At 43.0% G+C, this 26,771-nt stretch overlaps 1 protein-coding gene across 2 annotated transcripts in view; it reads right to left on the reverse strand.

The window, feature by feature from the left end:
• MDGA2 (MAM domain containing glycosylphosphatidylinositol anchor 2) overlaps positions 1 to 26,771 on the reverse strand; it is a 619,444-nt gene that overhangs the window by 75,394 nt on the left and 517,279 nt on the right. For both annotated transcript variants that reach the window (XM_034770448.1, XM_034770447.1), the window contains exon 10: positions 12,496 to 12,644. In XM_034770448.1, the coding sequence (XP_034626339.1) occupies positions 12,496 to 12,644 (149 nt within the window). The remainder of the gene's footprint in view (positions 1 to 12,495; positions 12,645 to 26,771) is intronic.

Raw genomic sequence — 26,771 nt, forward strand, 5'->3', positions numbered from 1 at the left:
ATACCAAGCTGGGATGGTTGCAAGTGCTTTGGAGGGTAGGATTACAATTCAAAATGATCTGAACAAACTGGAGAAATGGTTCGAGGTAAATAGGATGAAATTCAATAAGGACAAATGCAAAGTACTCCACTTAGGAAGGAACAATCAGTTGTACACATACAAGAGTACTGAGGAAAGGGATGTAGGGTTCATAATGGACCACAAGCTAAATATAAGTCAACAGTGTAACACTGTTGCAAAAAAATTCAAACATCATTCTGGGATGTATTAGCAGGAGTGTTATAAGCAAGACATGAAAAGTAATTCTTCCACTTTACTCTGCACCGATTAGGCCTCAACTGGAGTATTGTGTTCAGTTCTGGATACCATATTTCAGGAATGATGTGGAAAAATTGGAGATAGTCCAGAGAAGAGCAACAAAACTGATTAAAGGTCTAGGAAACATGACCTATGAGGGAAGATTGAAAAAACTGGGTAGGTTTAGTCTGGAGAAAAAAAGACTGAGAGGGGACATGACAGTTTTCAAGTACAGAAAAAGTCGTTACAAAGAGGAGGAAGAAAAATTGTTCTCCTTAACCTCTGAGGATAGGACAATACCCAATGGGCTTAAATTGCAGCAAGCAAGGTTTAGGTTGGACATTAGGAAAAACTTCCTGTCAGGGTAGTTAAGCACTTGAATAAATTGCCTAGGGAGGTTGTGGAATCTCCAGCATTGGAGATGTTTAAGAGCAGGTTGAACAAACACCTGGCAGGGATGGTCTACATAATACTTAGCCCTGCCATGAATGCAGGAGACTGGACTAGATGACTTCTTGAGGTCCCTTCCAGTCCTATGATTGTATGATTCTATAAATGGGTGAAACAACTCAAACATTTTGTCATGTAGGTGGAGTCTGAATACCTAAATCAAGTGTCAGAATGTAATCAGATGCAAATAATGTTATGAAAATACATCCCTCTAGCTTTAGCATCTCAGTTCATGAAATTGCTCTTCCACTCACATCATTTTCTTCTACTGCCTCTCTAAAAGTCTGACTGATCCACTATATTTATCAGCAGAAATCCATTCATATTATAGAGTTTTCTGCTGAGAAGGAAGCAATGAAAGTTAAGGCATAATGCTATGCACAGGCTGAATTTTTTATGTGGAAATTAATTTTGGTAATGACAGAGGAGAGCGTAAACTGTAAAGCATATGAAATTTCATATTCTTCACTGAAGTATAAGGTCATGCTGTTGTCATCATTTTGTGCACAAGGTTATGATAATGCCCAACCCCCCCCCCCCCCCCACACACACATAATGGATTCATCTTTTGGTAAGTTACCAGTCTGATAGTGTTAATCAAAGTCAGGAATATGACTTAGGAATCCCAGACATCTCTGCAGCATGAGAGTGCATGTAAAGAACAGACGTGGTGTGTGTGAGTGAGTCTGTATACCTGGATTAGCTATTGTAAGAACAATTAATTGAGGACTCTTTCTCCTCTCCCTCTACACATTATCTCTGGGTAATCTCATCTGCAAACACAATTCAATACCATCTCTATGCTGACAACTCACAGTTCTCCCTACCTCAGACCTGTCTCCTTTTGTCCAAACTAAAATCTTGGCCTATCTTTTTGACATCTTCTTGTGGATGTCTAGCCACCAGCTGAAGTCCAACATGGCTAAAACCCTCCCTGTTGCCTCTTTTCTCAATCAGTGTGGATAACACCACCATCCCACCAGTCACTCCGGCCTGTAGCCTGGGTATCATCTTCGACTCAGGCCGCTCTCCATCCAGCCTGTGTAGATTCTTTCTGCAAAACAGAATATTCGGCCTTTCCTACCCATCTGCACAGCTAAAATTCTCTCTGCCTTGTGCCTTTTTCATGGCAACATCCTTTTCTCTGACCTTGACAAATGCAGTCCTGCCCCACTCATATCCATTCAGAATGCTCCTGCAAAGATCTTTTTCCTAACCCATCGCTTGGGCCACATCACCCTTCTCTTTGTCTGCCTTCATGGACTCCTCCTTCTTTATTACATCAAACATAAGCTACTTTTCTTCACTTTCAAGGTCTTTCATGGCCTATCCCCACCCTATCTATCATCTCATGTACATTATCAAGATGTTGACTCCCGCTTCCGATCAGCCCATGGTTCTGTCCTCCATCACCTGCTTGTTAAATTTTCGAACAAGCACCTTTGTGCTGTCTCCCATGCTGCCCCAATAAACATCCACAGATCTAATGCATTTTACCCCTCAAATACCTCCTTAAAGCTCTCCTTTGCTGTGAGGCCTATAAAAAACTTGACAACAATTAGGACGTGGAGATCACTGCCTGTCATGATGACCAATATTGCCACATTCTTTTGGTGTACTGCCCTGACTGTATCAGTTCTCTCTTGTTTTATAATTAGATTGTAAGCTCCTTGGGCAGGGACCAACTTTTTCACAAAGAATCCTGGTTCATGGGTAGGACTTCTAGGCACTATGTTAATACCTATAAATAATAAGAAGAATGAGATAATACAAGCAAAGGAATAACGTTTCAAAGCAGCCAAAGGGTAAGTTTTCCAAACTTGGGGACAGATTTTCAAAGGAGCTGAGCACCCAACATACAGCCAATGTGCGGAGTGCATTTGAAAATCGGGCCACTTGTTTAGGTGCCTAAATGGGATCTGAGCTCTTTTGAAATCCGGGCCCACTTGCAAGCATCTAGGCTGTCTCAGCAAGTTGGCAAGAGGGTTTCTTTCAAAGTGGGCCATTGAAAAATTAACAAAAACAAAATTAAAAAAACAAACAAACCATGACAATAAATATGAAAGATTCAGAATTCCTAAAACATAAGTGAACAATAAAATTTGAGCATACCATCTTATGAATGCTATTATTAAACTATTTGTTACTTCTTTGTAGGCACTGAACTTTGGAGTTATGGAAATACTACGTCCCTAGGGCTGACATAATGTGCTACCAACTGGTTGAGGCCCCACCAGACTGCTAGCACTCTCCAATGTATGTCACTTTTCAAGAAACTATGGTTCCTACACTGCCCCTCATCCTTGGGATGAGCGCCCTGCAAACACCTCCAAAGTCATGTCATTGTACTCCGTCAAAACCCTTCTTCAAGCTCTCCTGTGCGGTCATGCCTACTAAAAACTTCAGATCAAGTAGGAAGTTTGTGCGCTGTGACCACTGCCTATCATACTGACCAATATCATCTCCCAGTTTCCTTGTGCTCCCCCATCTGTTGTCTCTCGTATATTTAGATTGTGAGCTCCTTGAAGCAGGTCTGTCATTTTGTTCTGTTTGTTTGTTTGTACAGGCCCTAGCACAAATGGGTTCTGGGTCTATGATTAGGTCTCCTAGGCTCAACAATAATACAGACAACAACATTAATGATAGAGTAACAGAAAGCTTCCATTCAAGACCCATTCTTTCAATTATTGTAGTTGATACAATTTGGTATCTGCTAATTCATAACCGGACAAAGCAACTGTCTTTCCCGTAATGCTCAAGAGATAAATTCATTAATGCAAGCTAGATACTAGAAGTGCTAATAGAGAACTGTGCATCATACCCGCTGCATAAATATAGGTTTTGTACTGTAATGTGCCGAGCAGGTTTAAATTTACTCTTGCATGTTTATACTGTATAATGAAAAACTAATCAAGGCAGTCTGAGCAGGCAGCAATTACTTGTATTGACATAATATGCCAGCTTCTGGGACATATATATGGTGGCAGCGTATGTGGCATCTGTAATGGTGTGAATTGCATAAGTGTCAACAGCAGTGAAAGCAAGTACCTAGAAGGGAAAAGCACAGAGAGAATCTCAACAGTACGCAGAGGTTTGCATTTGCAATACAATGGACGCCAAAGGTACTAAATGCAACTCAATATGGTTTAATTCCACAAGGTTTGCCCAGGACATTGCAGGATACCGGCATATCTGTCACACTGCCCATGTGTAGCATCACGGGGACAGAAATTAGCTCAATGACCTGAGTTCCCTGTTGGTGTCAAAGGACACAGTTCCATTGACTTCAATGGAGTTTTGTCTATTTACACCAGAAGAGAATTTAGCCCATTATCTTCAGCGGGAGTCAAAGGTCCATTTAGGCACCTCATTGAAGGAGAACTTCAATAGCTAGGACCTTATACCAGCTAAGGTAAATAGGACTGGTGAGCTAAGATGCTCCTAGACCAGACGCAGAGCATCAGCATTTGCTGGATTAAGGTTTCAGGTAAACCCTTAACTTTGAGATTTCTTGATTTTTGAGTAATTAACTGAGCAACCTTCATGTTCTGAATATTGTTCTATCTATTGTTGCCAATTGAATGATTTTCACACAAATACAGTCCCCTGCCTAACTCATATGAAGAATTTGCAGCTGTACTATTTCTAACATTTCAATTGAAAGAATCATTCACTATCGTATTGGCCATTGCATATAATGTTTACAATGACAGGGCTCCGCTTGCTACATTTGGAATTCAAGCCCCATCTCCTGTGGAATAAGCCTAAGTTATCAATAATATTACAAAATGAAAATTGTAAAACAGCACCGTTGCGTCTCCAACTCAATTTACCAAACCCCACAGAATCAATAAGAAGCATGCCTTCGCATGCTGTATTCACTTTATTTGCCAAACTATCTCTCTTTGTTATTTTACAAGAATGGATGTAAAAAGACAAATTTTAAAAAAGCCTTATCTAGCCTCACAAAAGCAAATTCATGCCATGAACAACCCTTTAAGACTGCACATGTCCCTCTGCTGGAGGCTGTTTGAAATTTTTCATAAAGAGAACAATGTTAAAAGCATTCAATATATATTTGAATTAACCTTCTCTATACCTTCTCTTTTCCCCCCTACAAATGAAATACTTCAGCCATGAGCACTTGTTTCTGGGTGGCTGAAAAATAGAAATATTTGCATTCGTAATCCCTAGTTTTTATATATGCTCTGTGACAGAGCAAATGAAAATGCCTTGATCTTAACTGGCTTTTTCCCTGCACCAGGCCGAGTATGTGGAAGATGGCAAAAGGTCCCCCTCTCACATAACTTACACAGCATTTGTTTCCAACAACTTGGATTTTGTGTATGTTCAAGTGAATACATTTCACAAAACTCACTTTCATTTAAATTATAATATACTATGTGTTGTGTTGGTACTCTTGGTTGTGTGGATGCTCTTTCACAAGATGGTGGCTCCGCCCCCACCCCCCTTTTTTTGTCTTTCCTGATTTCACTGATCCATCACTAAACCAAATGCAACATCTTTCTTAACTACTTATCACAGTTTGCTGGGATCTGAGGCACCTTCCTCTCCAACTTCTCTTCAATCTGCCCTTGAAAAGGCTGGATAATGTGATTCTTCCATCTCATGTTCTTCTGCACCTAACTTCTCTCCCTGTGTCTGAATCAGTTTTGTCTTTTACCCCTATGGCATGGTGTATGATACTAGTATCTTGGCATAGAGATACTGAGCTGTTTCTGGTAACGCTCCCCGATAGTCAGACCAGGTGGGTCCTATTCTGGGACCTGGCATGGGTTTTCCCAACCCTAGATGTAATTTAGAGCAGCCTCAGAGATGCTTTAAATTAAACTTCGCTTCTGATGGCTCCCTTGGGGCCTGATAAGCAGCGATTAGCCATAGTGCCTGCTCCTGATTCACTCCTTATGCCAGGGGCTGGAAACAGAGCTCGCATATAGACCTTAATTCCACCACATGCTGCCCAAGGAGGCTCCTTGCATCGGAGGTATTTTCAGGGCGATGTTTCCAACCACTCTAAGGCCTACTTATCCCCCCACAGTTGCCTAAAGTAGCATAACAGAGTCAGGCCTCTGTCTCATAAGAACATAAGAAGAGCCATACAGGGTCAGACCAAAGGTCCATCTATCCCGGTATCCTGTCTTCTGCCAGTGGCCAATGCCAGGTGCCCCAGAGGAAATGAACAGAACAGGTAATCATCAAGAGATCCATCCCCTGTCGGCCATTCCCAACTCTTTTCCCTCCGTGTTCTTATTGTCCCTGTTCTGCTGGAAACAGGACAGGAGACACTGGATGTGATTTAATTAGAGTGCAGTTTTATTCTTAAATGTCTGGGAGTACCTGGCCAATAAAAGAGCACTGTGCAGGTCATTCCATAATCATTTCAATGCACAGCTTCTGTCAGCCCTCCCCATCACCCATCCTGGTCCCCAGCCAACGCGCTGTGGGGACTTCACCTCCCCGTCCCCCTCCCCCCTGAAAGAGGGTTAAGCAATGGGATATAAAGGAGGAGGGGCTGACTCCCTGTCATACCTGTCATGGGAGCCCTGAGCCCCCTGTTTCTGCTCCTGTAAAGAATACCTCTTTTAAATCCCTTCCCAATCCATTTTATCTGCACTGGACACCCGCCGCACATTTACATAATGAGTTGCAACATCATAACCTAGCTCCCGTTTTATGTTCACCCAACTAAGCAATCCCCGGACCTGCTTCACCTTGGCCAATCGGGCAGTGCGGGGAAAATTCCTTCCCAGTCCCCTGAGAAAGAAACAACTAGCGCAATGCCCACAGCGCATCCTGAGGAAACCTGGTATTTTACCACTTCCGTGAGTAAGAGAGTGGGTGTTGCTCCACCAGGTCCTGGGAAATGAGGGCTTTTCCTGAACTGGCATGGACCTATATAGTTCCCCCTCTTTTCTGGGGGGGAAATGAGTCATGCTGACCTGGGCTGCCACTGCAGCTGAAAATCACTCCCTGGCACTCTAGCACTTAAAGGGGCACACACCATTTCCAATAAGCCAGACAATAGCCCCCACCGCTTAATGTGCGGTGAGATCATTCACTGCCATTTTGGAGTTTTCAACTTCTGCTGTGCTGCCAGCAAACATTTTCAAAATTGTGAGTGCCTGAGCCAGTCAGACCAGAGACTGCATAAATGGGAAAACCATACAAACAGATCCCTTTAACTCTGCAGCATTACTACTCTCTGATTGGCTGACACACCCCAATTTACTTAAAATGCTCTATAATCAAAGAACAATTTTACAGCACCACAATTTCTTTTTCGTGAGGAAAAAGTTAGTCTGCAATCTTTTACCATTGGGTTTCTTTTCTATTCAACAATTGAACTGTTACATTTATACCATGCACAAGCTTCAAAAACGGTCCGCCAAATGCACAAAACGTGGAGGAGAAAGCAAACATTTTATGAAAATTGCATTAAGACATCAAGATATTTCACCTTGCTTCAGTCTCTTTAAATTCACACCGAAGAACCCAGCAGGTATAAACATGCCATAGACTGTATATTCTGAAAATTTTACCTGAATTTTTCCCAGAATAAAACAGCAACACATCGATTTTGTACGGAAAGCAGGAAAAGTTTTTTAAGTCTCTGGTTTCAGCATTAGTAATGTAACAAGCATTTTGTTAATGGGATAAATGTGGCACTCTTTATCTAATCACACACAGACACTAACCTTCCTACCTAGCCAATAATCTACCACTAGTGCTTCACAACACTTTAGGAAATTTTAAAACTGCCACTTTCTCAAACAAAGCCATGCAGAAGTCTTTTAATTTTAGAGCAATATACTCAATATTGGCTGACTGATGAAAGGATGGTCTTGTGCTTCATAAAATGGCCTGGAACTCAGGATATCTGGGTTCCACTTTGGGCTCTTGCAGGATTTGCTAATACCATAGGAGAACCTCTGTTGCTGTGGGCCTTCCACCTCTAGCTCTAAGTTTCTAGTGCCTTCCTTGTGGGTTATCTTGTCTCTGGGCCACCTGGTAGGAGTATCCTCCCACCTGCCAATGCATTCATTTCCTTCCCCTTTTTTATAAGAGTCTCCCTCTTCTCTTTTAATTAAAGAAGGTGTTTGAGGACCTTGCTACCTAGGCCATTTGTGGCCAGCCAAATAAAAAGAAACATAGAAACAAATACAAAAATAATTAAAAAAAAACCCCAACAAATGCTTGAAACCTGCCTATAATAAACAATAGCCACAAGAACAACAGAAGTTTCCTTGGCTGGGATGCTTTGGGAAGTCTGCATGTGGCAGGTTGTACAAAGAAGGTGGGTACTGGGCACTTGTCAGTTCCTCATCTGTGTTCTTTATCTAAGCCTTATCAAAACAACCAGATCAGCCAAGTCTTCCAAAATAAATAAGACATAGGTAAACAAACCAACCTGCCCTGCACTTTCCAGGAGTGACTAGGGGCACTGATTCCTAGTTCTGAGAGACAGAGCTTGGCTGGAAGCATAAGGGACCAACCTGATTCCTCGGAAGTTCCAGCTCCTCCGATTCACGGAAGACCAGCCTCAGGGGCTAAAACCAAAGTCAGGACCATGATGTCCTGACTGCTTCCCTGAGACCACTTCACCTCATCAGGAAGAGCATTGTCTGTCCCAGGAAATCCTGGTACAGGCCCATGTGGGTTCACTTTACAATCCTTAAAGGGCTGGTATGCTCTGTTACAAAGTGAGAGGTGAATCAGGCCAGCTGGATCCAGAAAGGCTTAGAACATAAGAACGGCCACACTGCGTCAGACCAATGGTCCATCCAGCCCAGTGTCCTGTCTGCCGACAGTGGCCAGTGCCAAGTGCCCCAGAGAGAATGCACAGAACAGGGCAATTATTGAGTGATCCATCCTTTGTCATCCACTCCCAGCTTCTGGCAGTCAGAGGCTTAGGGACACCCAGAGCATGGGGTCGCATCCCTGACCATCTTGGCTAATAGCCATTGATGGACCTATCCTGCATAGAGGTGTCTAATTCTGTTTTAACCAAGTTATAGTTTTGGCCTTCACAACATCCCCCGGCAACCAGTTCCAAGGTTGACTATGTTGTGTGAAGAAATACGTCCTTTTGTCCTGCTGCCCATTAATTTCATTGGGTGACTCCTAGTTCTTGTGTTACGAGAAGGAGTAAATAACACTTCCTTATTCACTTTCTCCACACCTGCCATGATTTTACAGACTTCTATCATAAACCTGCTTAGTCATCTCTTTTTCAAGCTAGACAATCCCAGGCTTTTTAATCTCTCACATAGAAGCTATTCCATGCCCCTAATCATCGTGCTGCACTTCTCTGTACCTCTTCCATTTCTAATATATCTTTCTGAGATGGGGCAACCAGAACTGCACACAGGATTCAAGGTATGGGAGGACCACAGTGGCATTATGATATTTACTGACTTATTTTCTATCCCTTTCCTAATGATTCCCAACATTATGTTATTTTTTTTTGACTCCCGCTGCACCCTAAGTGGATGTTTTCAGAGAACTATCCGCAATGGCTCCAAGATCTCTTTATGGACTGGTAACAGCTAATTTTGACCCCATCATTTTCCATGGATGGGATTATGTTTTCCAATGTTCATTACTTGGCATTTATCAACACGGAATGCCAGTGAATTGTTCCATTAGCTGAAATCCTCCTGCATGGCTTTCAGCATGCGTGTATCGTAACTGCCAAGGTAAGCAAACTCCCCATTATTAACATTCCAACCTTTGAAAAAGACTCTTATCTTTAGGAACATTCTTTGATTTGCTTCCCAGGTCTACCCTGGAGGCCTTTTTATTTTAACCACCAATTTGTGTAACACTTAACATGTCCTACAGCATTTCCTTTTGGTAGAAGAGTCAATTCACAAGTGTCAGCTGGAAGGTCTTAACATAAAAAATGAAAGGTAGCCAGTAATTTCTCAGATATAAATTATACGTTTAAGATCACAGACACACTTACACAGAATAAAAGGAAAGACCTCGTCTTTCTTTGTTTTATTAGCAGGTAGTAATTGTAGCTCAAGAAAGAGATAATCAACCCGCTCCACCTCTCATGTCACGCCTCTTGAAGAATTTACTGATCAGGAGGCTGTCTGGGATATAGGATTGTTAGTATTATAGTGGCACTCAAAGGTTCCAGTCAGGATTAGGGCGCTATTGTGTTAGGTGCTAAACATATACATAGCCATGGTCATTGCTCCAAAGAGTTTATAATTTTGATACATCACCAAGAACTATGGAAGCCAATGGAGTCTCTTCTTTGCGTCAGAAAAGGACACAATTTCTCCTGATGCAAATTGTTAAGGGGAAGGCCTTCCCACTGTGGCTTTTCTTTGATTCTAGAATGTAAGCGTTTCCTGCTGTTCTCTGTGCATCTATGGATCTAGGTGTTTGAGGACACAGAAATCTCTATTTGAAGTTCAACTAAAGATGGAAAAAAATAGGTTCCAAAAGAGGGCTGTGTTAGGAATTCCCCCAACATTGGAGGCTGATGTTCTTTCAAGTCTGACCCGTTAATCCAAACCGATTACTAGTAATAGTACTTAGCTTTTAGGCAGCACTTTTCAGCAGCAGATCTCAAAGTGCTCTGCAAAGGAGATCAATACCACTATCTCCACTTTACAGAGGGCGAAGGGAAATGCCCAAGGCCACCGAGCAGGCTAGTGGCAGAACTGAGACTACACCCCCCCATGTCTCCTTAGTCCCTGTCCAGTTCTCTACTCACTAAGCTACAGCAACTGAGAGCAGCTGTCCTGAAGCCAGAGACATTGCTGGGGACCGAACCCATATATCCTGAGTCCCAGCCCAGTGCCTTAACCATAAGATTTTTGGATCAGACAGAGCGGGGGCTATAGCCTGGGTCTCCCACTTCCCATGCCAGTGCCCTAACCACCAGGCTATCGAGCGTGACAGTCATTTTGCCAAAACCATTCTGACCTATTCTAGGCCCAACGCAAAAGAGCCAGACACTCACGGCAGCACAATTATATTAGTTAATCGTATAGGAAACATGCTCCCATTGTATGCATGCTTTAGCACACCTACAACTCAGCCCAGTAAAAGGCCATTCATGACTGAAGAAATACTGTCGCACTTTATAATTTTACAAAGGTTTCTCTTTAAGAATCATCCACAGTAGCTGATCCATATTCCCTCAGCACAAACATGCTTTCTTAGGTACAATGTAATTAAACCTTCTAGTTCAGAAACAATTAGTGGCAGTCCCTAGTACGAAAGGCTAAGGCATGAACCACTGATACTCATAAAACAATTTAATATCAAATAGATTATGACAGAACCAGCACAATCGCTTGATTCAGTCCACCATGTATAAGGTTGTAAAGAAGACACAACAACAGCTTTTTATAGTTGAGCGGTTATGGGAAGCTGTACGCCAAGTGGCAACACCATTCACTCACGGGGTCACCACACCAACTCAAATTTGGCCCGGCCCCTCCTCCATCGTGCTTGCCTTCAAAAAACCCAGCAGGACCCACAGCGTCTCTTCTGTATTGCCGCCCTGCTTTGGAAGGCATGTTGCATCAAAACCAGCCCTTTAACTAACTATGACTGCAATTTTTCAACCAGAAATCTGACAGCCGTAATCATGTAGGACAATGGAGTGTAAGTTTGAGTTCAGGGCAGTTGCAGCTTGACTTGGTAAGGTCTGGGGGCATCACAGGTCTGATACATTCATTCAGAAGGGAAGTTACAGTCTGCCTCACCCTGTACGTCACCTCTCCACCAGCTGTGGGTTAAAACTTGGACCGAGAAAGTGTTAGCGGCTGAGGAAGAACCCATTCCACAAGGATATTTTGGAATCAGGCATTTTCCCCTCTACAATGTGAAGAAATACTGTAGATCAAAATGTCTTCAACTCGTATGGTGATTAAGCTACAGTACATCTGTAGGGCTTAGCACATACAAGTAGTCCAGAATCCAGAGAGGACCATAATAACCAGCAATAATATACTGTAATTTAGAATACATACCTCCAAGGTTTAGGTCAGGTATACTGAGATCAGTACAGAAGTACAAAAACATCCGTCTGTTTGGCCACATGTTATGGGTCGGAGTAAGAGGAAGCACTGCCTGTTAATCACAGTTTAGCAATGTACATAGCTGATGTTGCTTTAAAAAATTCCCAAATGACAGACTAATTCTGACTGCTAACGTTTGTATATTAATGTAATAGTTCTTCTGCAGATGGACTGGTACTGTCCACCCTTCACTACATCTGTTCTGTTCTAAAATGTCAAAATCACAAGGGATATATATTTAAATATGTGTAAGTAAAGTTTTCAAGATCTCAAAGATTGCAAGATGCCTGTGTATGAAAGATATAACTATCTCTATATTTATCTATCTTTATCGGGAGGCATAGGAAAAGATACATAGATATATGGCTAGATATAAAAAGTTTAATTTGGTTGCAAGTTTCGTTCAGGTAATCTTTCTAGTATCTCTTGAGCTGAACCTGCTCTGAACCCCCTGAGGAATACCTCTTTAATCTCTGCGTTGTCACACTGGAAATATGCAAATTAGGTTAAAGGATTTGTAAGTGGTTCAGGACTTTGCAGAACTGCAGCAAATCTTCACAGAGGGGAAATTATAAATTCTGAGTTTCACACAAGATGAGACGAAAACAAAGGGCAGGGCAATTCTCACAGAGGGCATAACAGTAAACAGGCACCTGTTGTAAGAAGCAAATTATAACCTCACCTGTCTAATCCCTAAACGGTATGCAAGGATGCGGTCCACAGCATCTGGGTTCATTTGAGTCCACTGCAGACTGTAGGAGTAAACCCGAGGTCTGTTCTGCCAGAGGGGACTGTAGGTGTCGTAGTAGAACTCTGGGGCATAGGCTTTGCCTGCAGAACACAGACATACAAAAACACGGAATGATAAAACAGTTCTCAAAAGAACGATTCGATTTTTCAACTGCAATCTTTATTCATCTGCTACAGTACCATTTTGTGAAGGGCCCTTTTGCTACATGCACATCTCAAGTCTACCTTTAAATTTCTCACCCCTTGAGGAAAAAATGCACTATGATTGTTCATTTCTCCTTTGTTATTAAGTAATTCTCAAGCGTCATTTTTGGTCCAGGAGAAAATTGGTCTGCTAAATAAAGAAATCTTCTACAAAGAGGTCTTGCGTGGCTAAAGTGACAGACATTGGATATTCAGAATATTATGCCTCCAGATCAGGGGTGGGCAAACTTTTTGGCCTGAGGGCCACATTGGGGAATGGAAATTGTATGGCGGGCCATGAATGCTCACAAAATTGGGATTGGGGTGCGGGCTCTGGGGTGGGCTGGGGAGGAGGAGATTGGGGTATAGGAGCGTACTCTGAGTTGGGACCGAAGGGTTTGGAGGGGGATCATGGCTGGGGCAGGGGTGCGGGAAGGGGTGCAGGTTCCGTTTGGGGGCATGGGCTCTGGGGTGGGGCTGGGGATGAGAGGTTTGGGGTGCAGGAGGGTGCTCTGTGCTGGTATCGAGGGGTTTGGAGAGCGGGAGGGGGATCAGGGCTGGGACAGGGGGCTGGGGCATGGGGAGGGGCTCACGGGTGCAGGCTCTGAGCGGCGCTTACCTCAAGTGGCTCCCGGAAGCAATGGCATGTCCCTTCTCTGGCTCCTACAGGTGGAACGGGCCCCAACCCTCAGAGTGGGGCCATGCTGTGGCTTCCAGGAGCCATGTGGTAGGCCCCCCCGACCCGGTGCCCCAGCTGCAGGGCCAGACCGGGGCCAAGCCGTGTGGTGCAGCCCCCCCAACCCAGCACCCCGGCTGGAGCGCCAGAGCAGAGCTGAGCCGCATAGTGAGGCACCCTGACCCGGCGCCCCAGTGGGAGCTCACGGGCCAGCTTAAAATGGTTCGCGGGTTGGTTCCGGCCCACAGGCTGTAGTTTTCCCACCCCTGCTCCAAATTCTCCGTCAGAGCAAATACATTAAGCATAGCTGCCACACACAACAGAATCAATTCCAAATGACATCATGTACCACAACCTGAAAATACAATACCTCCGTTCCATACTTCAGTCCTAGTCCTACAAAGAAATACTTATATCCACAGTATATTATTTAGATACAGATGCAGATATTGCACAATAAACACAGGGTTGGAAGTGGCATTTTCAAATACACTGTGATATACTAACAGTTTACCATAGTGTATGATTTTTTGTTCCTTAAATTAGGAAAAGCTAATATGATTTGCTATACATATGATGAAATGATATTTGAGCTCTTATTAAAATGCAGTCGCCTTAGGGTATTTCTTGACTCAAACACAGAAATGCCATTAACATCTTTACATGCAATGTATTTTCTCAGTGAAGAGGAGACACTTTGCTTACAATTAGAACTGGCTGGAAAAACTTGGAGAGAACCATAATTCTGTTGGAATACACATTACTGTTGAAACTGAAATGCTTTGAAAAATCAGATCAATTTTGCTGGAATGTCATTTCAGACAGCCCTCTGCCCCAAAAGTCTGACAAAGTCTAAATCAGACATTTCAGCATTTTCATAATGAACAATTTCAATTTTTCTTTTTGAAAAGGGTGTAGATTCTCCATCACTGGCAATTTTTTAAAATCAAGATTGGATTTTTTAAAAAGATATGCTCTAGTTCAAACAAGAATTATTTCAGGGAAGTTCTGTGGCCTGCATTATACAGAAGGCCAGGCTACATGACCACAGTGGTCTCTGTGGGTCTTGGAATCTGCAAATTGATTTTTTTGTTTTGATTTTTTGGATTTTGTATTATATTATGTATTATAAAATAATAAAACATTTTAAAAAGTCAAAATCAAAACAAAAGAGTTTGATTTTTATAGAAACACCTTCTTTGATTGACAAAAATTGACTGATTTTTTTTTTTAAACTTTCCTTTATGGAGAATTTGAAAATTTAAAATTTTCATTGCAATTTGGAATGAAGTCAAATGTTGAAATCTCGAAATACTTCATGAAATGGAACCTCCATCCTCTGCACAGCTCTGCCTACAATTTTAGCATTAGTACAGTTATCAGACAAACAAAAATTGGTTGCGTTGGAATGAGAGTTGTAACTTTTAAAACAACATTGCATTTTTATCAAAAGAAACATTACAAAGCCAAAAAATTTTAAGTTCAGGTAAAATTTGAAAAATAAAAATCCTCAAGTTTAACAAAGTTTTTGTCTGGGAATTTCCTCAAGTATTTAAAAAACATTACAAAATGTTCTGAGACAGATTACTAAAACATATAGCCTATGGAAGATTGAATGTGTTTGCATGTCGTGAAATATTATTGTCATGTAAACAACTGCAAATCTCCACTGAAGCCTGCGCTCAGAGAATGTAAAGGACCTTTATGGGATTAGGTACGCCAAAACAGTCCATGAGAATAATTGGTTTTGATGACCTGGGGATCTTAGAAACCCTGTTCTAGGCCAGAACTTTCCAGACCTTGTTTCCTGCTTCTGTCATCCTGATCTCCCTTCTTCTGTGTCCAAACCCACCAACATGTCAATGTTTGCAGACTGCAGCTGTGCACATTGTAACAGTCACATCAGCTCTCCCAGAGATTATAATGTGTGTATTCAAAATACTCTTTAATATCACCTTTGTCTAATTACCCACAAACATTATGAAGTCAATGCGTGTTTTACCATTGATTTTAATGGGATGAAGACTTCACTCAACATGTGTAAAATTTCAGACAGATTGGCTTGGTTTGACCCACCTGGGGAAGGGGAGGATTCACAACCGAAAGTGAGTCGCAGCTTAAATTATACAGAGAGAACTTCTAGCACTAATCATGTGTGGCACAGCTAGCAACCTTTCCAAGCTAGTCTGCGGCTCAAGTTAGCCACAGGATATAGCCAGGGTGGGTAGGTTTCAGACATCTTGGTCGCTGAACCCAGCATAACCAAATGGAGTTTGACGGTCAGGCATTTCCAACGTGTGTCACTGTTATAAACAACGGATTAAGAAGTATTAAGGACTGAAGGAACTACAATACTGTGAAGGTATAATGCACTGGCCAAGCATGTACGGTCGTGTCTCCCTCTAGTAGCTGTCCCCTGCAATGATGGTATACAGCCTATGACTGTAGCACAGCTGAAGGAGCTCTCCTTTCACTCTAGTGGTAGGGCCTTGTGCTTTAGACACAGAGGGTCTTCGGCTTCATTACCACTCATAACCATAGTGCCCATAGGTGGGGAAAAGTGAAAAAGGGAAATGAAATGGGAGATGAAAAAATATAACGAGAAAAGACAAAAACCTTTGGTCCAAACCACACTATGCAAAACACGTAACCCTGACATTTATTTCAGCAATAACGATGAAGGCCCAGGGCATTTCCTGAGGACTAATGACCCCCTGAGGTGAAGATGAGAGTCAGGAACCTCACACAGTCATTGATGCCTGGGGAAAGTTCCTAGGCTGAGGACATTGTTCCTATCACAAGTAGCTGCTGGAGGAAAAGTTTAGAACTAACTGTATGAAAAAGTCCCATATCTTTGTAATGTTCCATTCTGTTGGTGCCACATTATGCCAGGGATAGACAAATATGTTTATGTTGCATATTGACCCTTTATTACTTGGGCTCATACTTATCTTGCAGAGGAAAAAGTCACATGGGAGTTTAAGCACCTTTCTTGTGTCTACCTTTATTGAGTACAGTTTTGCTGAACGCAAATAATAATCTTCCCCCCCCCTACTGCAGATGACCACAATGGCATCTGTAGGGGCCTACGAAATGGATATATTATCAGGCTCTGGTCAGAACATGGGGACCTGTGGAACACAGTCACCTTTTCTAATATAACAAGAACTCGTGTACACTTCCAATTCCATCCTAACGCACAAGCCTTACTTTATTAATGACAATTTAACACCACAACATTAAGCACCTGATTTGTGAAATTTGGTGGCACCAGAAAGATGGATATTGTTTTGGAATTCACCAAATGTCTCTTTCGAAGACGGTTCACTTGGGCCTTGGAGAACTAAGCCCTCCCTGAAATCATTTGCTTTGAGCTAGGACAGAGGCATAATAAATGCAAATCTGCAACAGTGCAATTGTGCTGCTTCCGGCAGATGGTGCTATTCAGCAAAGACTGTCCTTGGAACTATACAGAGAGTGGAGAGAAATGAGCCAATAGCTGTAGCAATGACATTTGGCCAAATAAGGATGAAATGCCAGGTTGCAGCAGTGTAAAGGAAGGCAAATGATCGATTCTCTTAAGAACTAGCTCCCTGACCTGTTCTGAGGTGTTACACATAGTCACAGCCAGACGTTCCCTTGTGTTAAGAGGGGACTGCTCAGGCCATGCCCACATGGGCCACTGAGCCAGGAAGGGTCTGTAACCACTGATAAGTGAGGTCTGGTTGGAGACTCCTAGGAGGACCAGTCCTGACTCTCCCCATTTCCCTTCTGGCAATGATCTCCTCCTTCCTCGGCTGGGTCTCCTGTTGGGATGATCTCAGAATGATCACAGAAGGTCGTGCACCTCCCCAGCTTTACCTGGACACACTCTTAGGTGCGCTGAAGTCTGGGGTGCACAGCCCTAGGGCATGTGGAATTTGCACTGCCAGTTGCCAGGCCACGTGAGAGAGTGTTACGGATATCGATGCATAACTGTACACTACACAGCTAACCCAGTTCTCATTCGACGCAGTGGGCAGGGCCGGCTCCAGGCACCAGCTTCCCAAGCAGGTGCTTGGGGCGGCCACTTCGGAGAGGGGCGGCAAGTCCAGCTGTTCGGCGGCAATTCGGCGGATGGTCCCTCACTCCTACTTAGAGCTAAGGACCTCCCGCCGAATTGCCGCCGCAGAGCACGATCGCGGCTTTTTTATTTTTTTTTTTGGCTGCTTGGGGCGGCCAAAACCCTGGAGCCAGCCCTGGCAGTGGGCATCTTTCCACTGACTTTAATGAGAATTGGACAGTCCCAGCGTGTCCTGGTGTCAGTAAGGACAATATTGTCCGATATGTATGGGGGATACAATTCTCTCTCATTTATGAAGTCCCTAATTTGTCAATCCCTTTTAAAAATTAAAACACACATTCCTTATGGAGAGCTATGGACCAGATCATCAGCTGCATTCTATTATGCCAACGCTGCTGAAGATTTGGCCCCATGTATTTGCAAAGTTTTATAACCGAAACCACTTTAAGTTACCTGGGCATTTAAAGAAATGACTAACTTGAATTATCTATTGAAGTGCAGAGGCAGGAAAGTGTTTTCGTATCATACTGTAATAAAACAAAAAAGGTTGGACATGCATTACATTGACTAGCACACTGGAGCCTAGTCCTTGGCTGGCGTTTCCAGGTCAAAATGTCATCACTACATGTTACAGCCCTTAGTGGAACTCTCCCCCAATCATAAATAAGTACTGCAATCTACCTGGTCTGCATGCAAATTGGTCAAAACCTGGGGATACTTCAGAAAAAAATCAGTGTTACCATTTTCCTTTGAGATTACATTTTTGTAATAAAAACTGAGATGCTTTTTGTAGCATCAGCTGCTCCTTGCATTTGGCGAACTGCAAACACCATAAAATAGATAGGGTTTGGTTTTCCTTAAGTGATCAGGAAAACAACACCCACAAATCACACTCCTGAACTGAGATCAAACGTGAGAAATCTCACCCCAAACGGTCTACGATTTGGAGGGTTAGGGAAAGTTATGCAGAGCACTGAATACGGTATTTGCTCTTAAGAAAGATACCATAATGTGTCTGATTCTTTCACTGATCTGTTCACTGTTCAGTGCACACCCAGAAAACACCACAATCTGAGCAAAGTGCAGGTGCTCATGCAGTGTCTGCCAGGGTGCGCTGGGTAAGCTGGGTTGACCATACGGACATGATGGATAAAGGACTTGGGTGGAAGAGAAGAGTCCATCCCAGGAGAAAGTCAGGTGAGGTGGGGATAGTATACTGGACTGGAACGGGTTATTTAGGGGCACCAAATGGTGAACTTTGTGATTAAAATTTTAAACCTCCCCTGCCCGAAATCTCTGACCCCTTATCCCTTAAGCAGCTCTTTCATAAGAGTTGCAACATGGGGCTCATGACCAGCATGCGTCTCTTAGAAGTAATGTCATTATAGCGCAAATTCATTGTGTCTAGTAGTGATGTTACCTACAAATAACCCCAGGATATCCTTGTTAACAATACAGGTGACTTTCCCATCAATAACAGCAGAAAATCAAGGTGAATGCTTTCTGTGCAGATCTTTAAAATTGAGTAACTGAACTATTGTTGTATATGCTATTTACAGCCGGGAGACATTGCTGAAATGTTATTGCACACAATGTTTAGATGGATCAGGACATATAGGTGAATGAAAGACAGATATGTGTAGATTGAAGCAGCAGGATGCAAATTTATGAACTTAACAACTGGGAAGGGACTTGCTATCCACCCTCCATCTCTCATATACCAGGAATTTTACTGGGTTCAGGGCAGGGTTACAGGGTTCCCAACATATAACCAATAACTCAGGGTAGACCCTCATCATCCTAACCCCGGGATTCAGCTCACTTCTGAATCCTCTTCTGCCTCCACCCTCTGCAAAGGGGGGTAGATGATGCCAAGAGGGCTCTCAGCCTGTGAAGACGTGACAGATTATAAAAACAGGAGCATTGTGATCATGTAATCCGATCTCCTGTGTAACACAGGCTGTAGGATTTCCCTGAATTAATTCCTGCTTGAACTAGAGCATAACCTTTTAGGAAAAAAAACATCCAATCTTGATTTAAAAATTTCCAGTGATGCAGAATCCATCTCAACCACTGGAAAATTGTTCTCATGGTTCATTACCCTGACTATGAAAAGTCTGCACCTTATTATATAGTCTAAATTTGCCTAGTTTTAACTTTCAGCCACTGGACCTTGTTATACCTTTGTATGCTACACTGAAGAGCCCTCTATTATCAAATTTCTATTCCGCTCGTAGGTACTTACAGACTGGTCAGTCACTCCTTAACCATCTATTTGTTAAGCTAAATAAACTGATCTCCTTGAAGCTATCACTTTAAGGCAGGTTTTCAAATCCTTTCCTCATTCTCATGGCTCTTCTCTGAACCCTCTCCAATCTTTCAATGTCCTTCTTGAATTGTGGACACCAAAACTGGACACGGGATTCCAGCAGTGGTTGGACCAGTGCCAAATACAGAAGTAAAATAATCTCTCTATTCCCATTGGAGATTCTCCTGTTTATACATCCAGGCATCGCATTAACCCTTTTGGCCAGTGTCCACTGGGAGCTCAGGTTCAGCTAATCCCATACGACTCTCAAGTCTTTTTCAGGGTCACTGCTTCTCAGGACAGAGTATCTCAGCCTGTAAGTAGAACCTGCATTTATGACCTTACATGTGGTTGTACTGAAAGAAGCATTGTTTGCTTAAGTCCAGTTTACCAAGTGTTCCAGATCGCTCTGTATCTGTGACCTGTTATCTTCATTATTTACCACTCCCCCAATTTTTCTGTCATCTGTAAACTTTATCAATAATAATTTTATGTTTTCATTGAGGTCATTGATGAAAGTGTTAAATGGTGGAGGCCTGAGAGCCAATCTCTGCAGGACCCAGTAGAAACACACCCACTCGATGATTCCTATTTACGGTAACATTCTGAGATCTGTCCGACAGTTTTTAATCCATGTAATATATACCAGGTTGATTTTGTTTTGTTCCAGTTTCTTATTCAGAATGTTGCGTGGTGCTAAGTCAAACATCCTACAGAAATCTACACTACATCAACACTGTTACCTTTATCTACCTAATTTATAATCTTATCAGAAAAAGGCAATTAATTTGACAAGATCTATTTTCCATAAACCCATGTTAATTGGCATTAATTATATTATTATTTTCTTTATTACATTCAAGCCATTCCTTTATTTTGTCCATGATCTATGTCAGATTGACAAGCCTACAATTACCTGGGCCATTCTGTTTATCCTTTCAAATATTAGCACAGCATTAGCTTTAATTCAGTTCTTTGGAACCTCTCCAGTGCTCTAAGACTTTTGAAAAAAAAAATCAGGTCTCCCTTCCCCTTCTCCTTGGAGGCAAAAGATCACTCAGCCATATTGTGGATTTCATTCTCCCCTGGGATATTGCCCTTTTATTCTTTATCTGCATGGACATCAGCCACTAGTCGAGACTAGTTAAGCATTCTTCTATTATCTCTTAGCATTAAAATTTCTGTACTTACTTCTTTTAACCTAAACCTGAACACCACAATGTTGTGAGGTGAGCAAAAATACCTCCAGACTCTGCCAATATGACCCAATGAAAGAAAAAAAACCCTCCTTCCTAATTCCCAAAACAGGCCATCGGTCACACTCCTGGCATCCTGGAAACACAGCTCAATATCCCGCACCTACAGGGACGGAGAGCAGCAATATGGCAGGATGGTCCCCTGATGCTTGGGAAGGCTTTACACATTGAGAAGAGGACTGTGAAAGCCAATTAGTTCCCTTGATCCTTCCCTGACTGGCCAATTAGAAACAAAGGTGTATCTCCCCTCCAAGCACATTCCTCTGTGCACTTAGACGTACAAGGAATGGCTTGACTTTTGATACGGTCTCCCACAGTATTCTTGCCGCCAAGTTAAAGAAGTATGGGCTGGATGAATGGACTGTAAGGTGGATAGAAAGCTGGCTAGATCGTCGGGCTCAACGGGTAGTGATCAATGGCTCCATGTCTAGTTGGCAGCCGGTTTCAAGCGGAGTGCCCCAAGGGTCGGTCCTGGGGCCGGTTTTGTTTAATATCTTTATTAATGATCTGGAGGATGGTGTGGACTGCGCTCTCAGCAAGTTTGCAGATGACACTAAACTGGGAGGCGTGGTAGATACACTAGAGGGTAGGGATCAGATACAGAGGGACCTAGACAAATTAGAGGATTGGGCCAAAAAAAACCTGATGAGGTTCAACAAGGAGAAGTGCAGAGTCCTGCACTTAGGACGGAAGAATCCCATGCACTGCTACAGACTAGGGACCGAATGGCTAGGTAGTAGTTCTGCAGAAAAGGACCTAGGGGTCACAGTGGACGAGAAGCTGGATATGAGTCAACAGTGTGCTCTTGTTTCCAAGAAGGCTAACGGCATTTTGGCCTGTATAAGTAGGGGCATTGCCAGCAGATCAAGGAACATGATCGTTCCCCTTTATTCGACATTGGTGAGGCCTCATCTGGAGTACTGTGTCCAGTTTTGGGCCCCACACTACAAGAAGGATGTGGAAAAATTGGAAAGAGTCCAGCGGAGGGCAACAAAAATGATTAAGGGTCTGGAGCACATGATGTATGAGGAGAGGCTGGGGGAACTGGGATTGTTTAGTCTCCAGAAGAGAAGAATGAGGGGGGATTTGATAGCTGCTTTCAACTACCTGAAGGGGGGGTCCAAAGAGGATGGAGCTCGGCTGTTCTCAGTGGTGGCAGATGACAGAACAAGGAGCAATGGTTTCAAGTTGCAGTGGGAGAGGTCTAGGTTGGATATTAGGAAACACTATTTCACTAGGAGGGTGGTGAAGCACTGGAATGCGTTACCTAGGGTGGTGGTGGAATCTCCTTCCTTAGAGGTTTTTAGGGCCCGGCTTGACAAAGCCCTGGCTGGGATGATTTAGCTGGGAATTGGTCCTGCTTTGAGCAGGGGGTTGGACTAGATGACCTCCTGAGATCCCTTCCAACCCTGATATTCTATGACTCCAACATGTCTGGGCATGAGCTATTCTCTCTTATGATTTGGCCATCCCCCTGCTGAACTGACCAAACTGCCACCTCACCCACCCGCTGCCCAATGGACATAGGAAGGGGCATTGTTGGACTGCTTCACTGTGTGTGAAAAGACAGAGAGAGCGAGTGTATATCATAATCACTGTACATCATCAGTTGATAACCAGCAACTCTGCAGAGGTAGAAATGGAAGCTTTGTAACATTGGAAGGAGCAGCTTCCCAGCAGAACCTAGCCTTAGCACTTCTGGAGGGATCAGACTTTAATGTCATTGTGTCTATTAAAGCAGTTGTGGAGGTGCTTTAAAATAACATAGAATATCAGTGTTGGAAGGGACCTCAGGAGGTCATCTAGTTCAATCCCTGGCTCAAAGCAGGGCCAATCCCCAGACAGATTTTTGCCCCAGATCCCTAAATGTCCCCCTCAAGGATTGAACTCAGAACCCTGGGTTTAGAAGGCCAATGCTCAAACCACTGAGCTATCCCTCCCCCCTCCTTTCAGTTATTCTCTACCCTGAACTGTTGGACTCACAGTAACAGCTTTTACCAGGGGAAGGCTACAAAAATAGTCAGACACATTTGTTCACCTCTACAAAACATTTCTGAAGTATTTTTTTGCCATGCATGATGTGGCGTATGTGGAATACGTGATGGCGCAGTGGGGGATACAGAATTTGATTGTGCTCCATGGGGATGACCTGTATAATGTACAGGGATGGATAGAGAAACAGAATGGTTGAATTCTGTGGCCTCCCACACAGCTAAAGGAGGCTGTGGATTTTTCAGCTTCTGTCCAGTGCTACTGCATCAAAGCAAATACACATTGTGATGTGTTTGCTAATATTGCTTCACCAGCGTGTGGCCCGTAAGGGCTATATTCACCATTAGTTGTACTCAGAGGAACTACTCAAACCTTTAGCTGGAGCAGATACTCAGGTTAAAAAAAACACATGTTCATTGGCCTACTCTCCCTGGGATTCAGATGTAATGTTCTGGAAAGGAAAGGCAGCCCCCTCTTAGCTCAAGCTCACTACATCCCCACACTTATCTAAACCTGGAAGTGGTTCTCGGGCCTAGACAGCCTTTCTGCAATCTGTCACTTTCCACATGTGAGTTGTCCTAGTGCGGAAAGCCACACATCATTATTGGTGAATACAGTCTTTGCCCCTTTATGTCCTTCTGTCAGGGTTCCCTCCCCACTCTGAACTCTGGGGTACAGATGTGAGGACCCGCATGAAAGACCCCCTAAGCTTATTTCTACCAGCTTAGGTTAAAACTTCCCCAAGGCACAAATCCTTCCTTGTCCTTGGATGAGTACAGCTGCTACCACCAAGTGATTTAAACAAACATTCAGGGAGGGGCCACTTGGAGCCCTATCTCCCCCCCCCCAAAAAAAATATCCCCCCAAGCTCCTTCACCCCCTTTCCTGGGGAGGCTTGAGAATAATATCCTCACCAATTGGTTACAAAGTGAGCACAGATCAACCCCCCCTGGGTCTTTAGGACACTGAAAAACAGGTTCTTAAAAGAAGTTTATTTTAAAAAAAGATAAAAGAATCACCTCTGTAAAATCAGGATGGAAGATAACTTTACAGGGTAACAAAAAGATTCAAAACAGAGAGGATTCCCCTCTAGGCAAAACTTTAAAGTTACAAAAACAGGGATAAACCTCCCTCTTAGCACAGGGAAAATTCACAAGCTAAAACAAAATCTAATGCATTTCCTTACTTTTACTTACGATTTGTAATCTGAGAGGCCTTTAGTTCAGGTCTGGCTTTGGGAGATGTATGTTCCCTGCCCTGTTTCCTCCCTGACCCGGAGAGAACAACACAAAGAGACAAAACAAAATCCTTCCCCCACAGATTTGAAAGTATCTTCTCCCCTCATTGGTCCTTTTGGTCAGGTGCCAACCAGGTTATCTGAGCTTCTTAACCCTTTACAGGTAAAGGAGGGATTTTATGCTACCCTTAGCTGTATGTTTATGACACCTTCATTTCAAGCAAGAGCTAAGAGGCTTTTCACGGGGCGTTGCTGGTGCATATTCTGTAACTCTAGCTGTTACCAACCATCTCAGCAGCAAGTTCAACAGCCTATATACACAAATAGAACCCCCGTCCAGGGAAATGACTATCCATGTTGAGAGTGTTAAAGAATATGCCTACCCACTCACTGTCATTGCAGGATGGTTGAAATGAAATGTCGCAATATATTTGTCTCTCAGAAAGGCTGGAATAGAAATTTGAAGGAATGTAATATTAGATCTCAAGAAACATGAACTTGAGAATTTAATATTTCTAGTTCATTAATGGTGAGCAAAGGACTTTGTTTGCATTTATTCTTTAATGGTTCTGTTCGTGAGAAGGGAAATTCAAAGAGGACAGCCAAAGCGTCTTCTATCTAAATCAAACAAATGAGAGTTCCTTGGCTGTCATGCCTGCCAGGGTCAAGATTTTCAAAAGTGGCCAGTACTTTGGGGTACCTGAATTTGTCGGTGGCCAGCTTGAGACACTTGAAAGGGAACTGATTTTCATAGGGTGGCTACGTAATACATTCAGACACTTAGTCCCGCTTGCAGCCACCCAAATATGGAGGTGCCCAAAAATCACTAGCCACTTTTGAAAATCATGGGCCATGGCCATATCAATCATATGAGAAGGGCACGACGCGCATGATCCAAAGCCCACCGTTAATCAAAATCTTTCCATGCACTTCAATGTGCTTTGCATAGGTCCTAATTGCCTGGAAAATGAATAGCCTGACACGGCCCTTATTACACAGCACCTTGATTTTCCATTGCGCATTTTCAGGCAAGCTCTAGGAAGAATCTTTGGGGGTGTGCGGTGGGATCAGTTAACAGTGCCTCCTTTCCCTACCTGAAACCTCTCTCTAGGCCAGCTGCTGCATGGAGGTGGGCTTGTTTTATGTTGGGAGCAGTTCCAGTGTTCTTAATCCACTTCCCTAAGCCAAAGTAAACTTGAAGCAGCCCAGACATTCCTAATGTGCTGATGAGCCACACAGTCATCATAATATGAGGTCTCACCCTTCCCCCCTACCCCTTTGCAGTTATAGGGCATGGATCACAAGCTCTAACAAGGAGCTTCTGAGTTCCCTCTAACGTCAATGGGAGAAGAGGGCAGTCAGCACACGCAGTATCACACACACAAGTGTACCCATCACTAACTACACACCTCTGATCCTGCTCTATGGAAATCCAGTACAGCAAAACAGTCTGCAATATTCCCACAAGAACCCACACATGACGAAGACGTGACAGAGCTTTTTTAAAAATGGCACTAGCCGTCAAAATCTTCATGCTGTGTTCATCAACATTTCTGAACAATGCACACACACACACACACACACACACACACACACACACACACACTTTCCTGACAGCGTGCAGGAGAGGAAATCAGCTCAATGGTATTAAAGAAAATGTTACAGCAGATGGTGTTAAAACATCATTTTCTGAGGGATACGAATCGTCGAGTTCTGGAATGTAGCTTTCAGAATTTCCTATTTTGTAAAGAATGCAAGAGTGGAGCAGACAAAGAAATAAACAGAACTCTTCCCATTTCTAGTTCCTAAATGTTACTGAAAAAGCCAAAGGACGCACTACCCCACTACTGTACAAGCCCCTATTATTTCATACTGTGTTTATGTGGCCATTAACCCACCTCTTGTGCAGCTACTTTCATACATCACTTTGATTCCTCTTCATGGTACATTCTAAAATGCTGGTGAACAAGCTACCTAGTGGTATATTTTCAGCAAGGTATTCAGGGAGGAGAATACGATGGCCCCAATTCATAAAAAAAAACATTCAATGTGCTTAACTTTGAAACACACGCTGAAGTCCCACCGCAGTCAATGAGACTTCAGCATATGCTTAGGTGCTGTCCTAAATACAGATGGAGTGAAGCACATGTGTAAATATTTCTTGGATGGGGATCTAGTCATCCATCTCCTGTTGTTTGTAGAAGATCTTTGCTTGATTTTTCACATATGACACTGATTTTCATCCCTTAATGCTTCAGAAACTAAAACAATGTACATAGGAGAACTACATTTTGTCTAAGTTGTCCATGTACAGTTTCCAAGTAGCATAAGAAATTATATTCCAGGAAACTTACCATATGCCATAATGTGTATTGTATATTTAAATTATACTGGGCGCAAACACTATCCTTCAATTTCAAAAGGTCCCTCACAAAAGGCTCTTAAGCAAAGTAAGCTGTCATAAGATGAGAGGGAAAGTTCTCTTATGGACTG

Source organism: Trachemys scripta, chromosome 4, assembly GCF_013100865.1.
Source record: "Trachemys scripta elegans isolate TJP31775 chromosome 4, CAS_Tse_1.0, whole genome shotgun sequence".
NCBI lineage: Eukaryota > Metazoa > Chordata > Testudines > Emydidae > Trachemys > Trachemys scripta.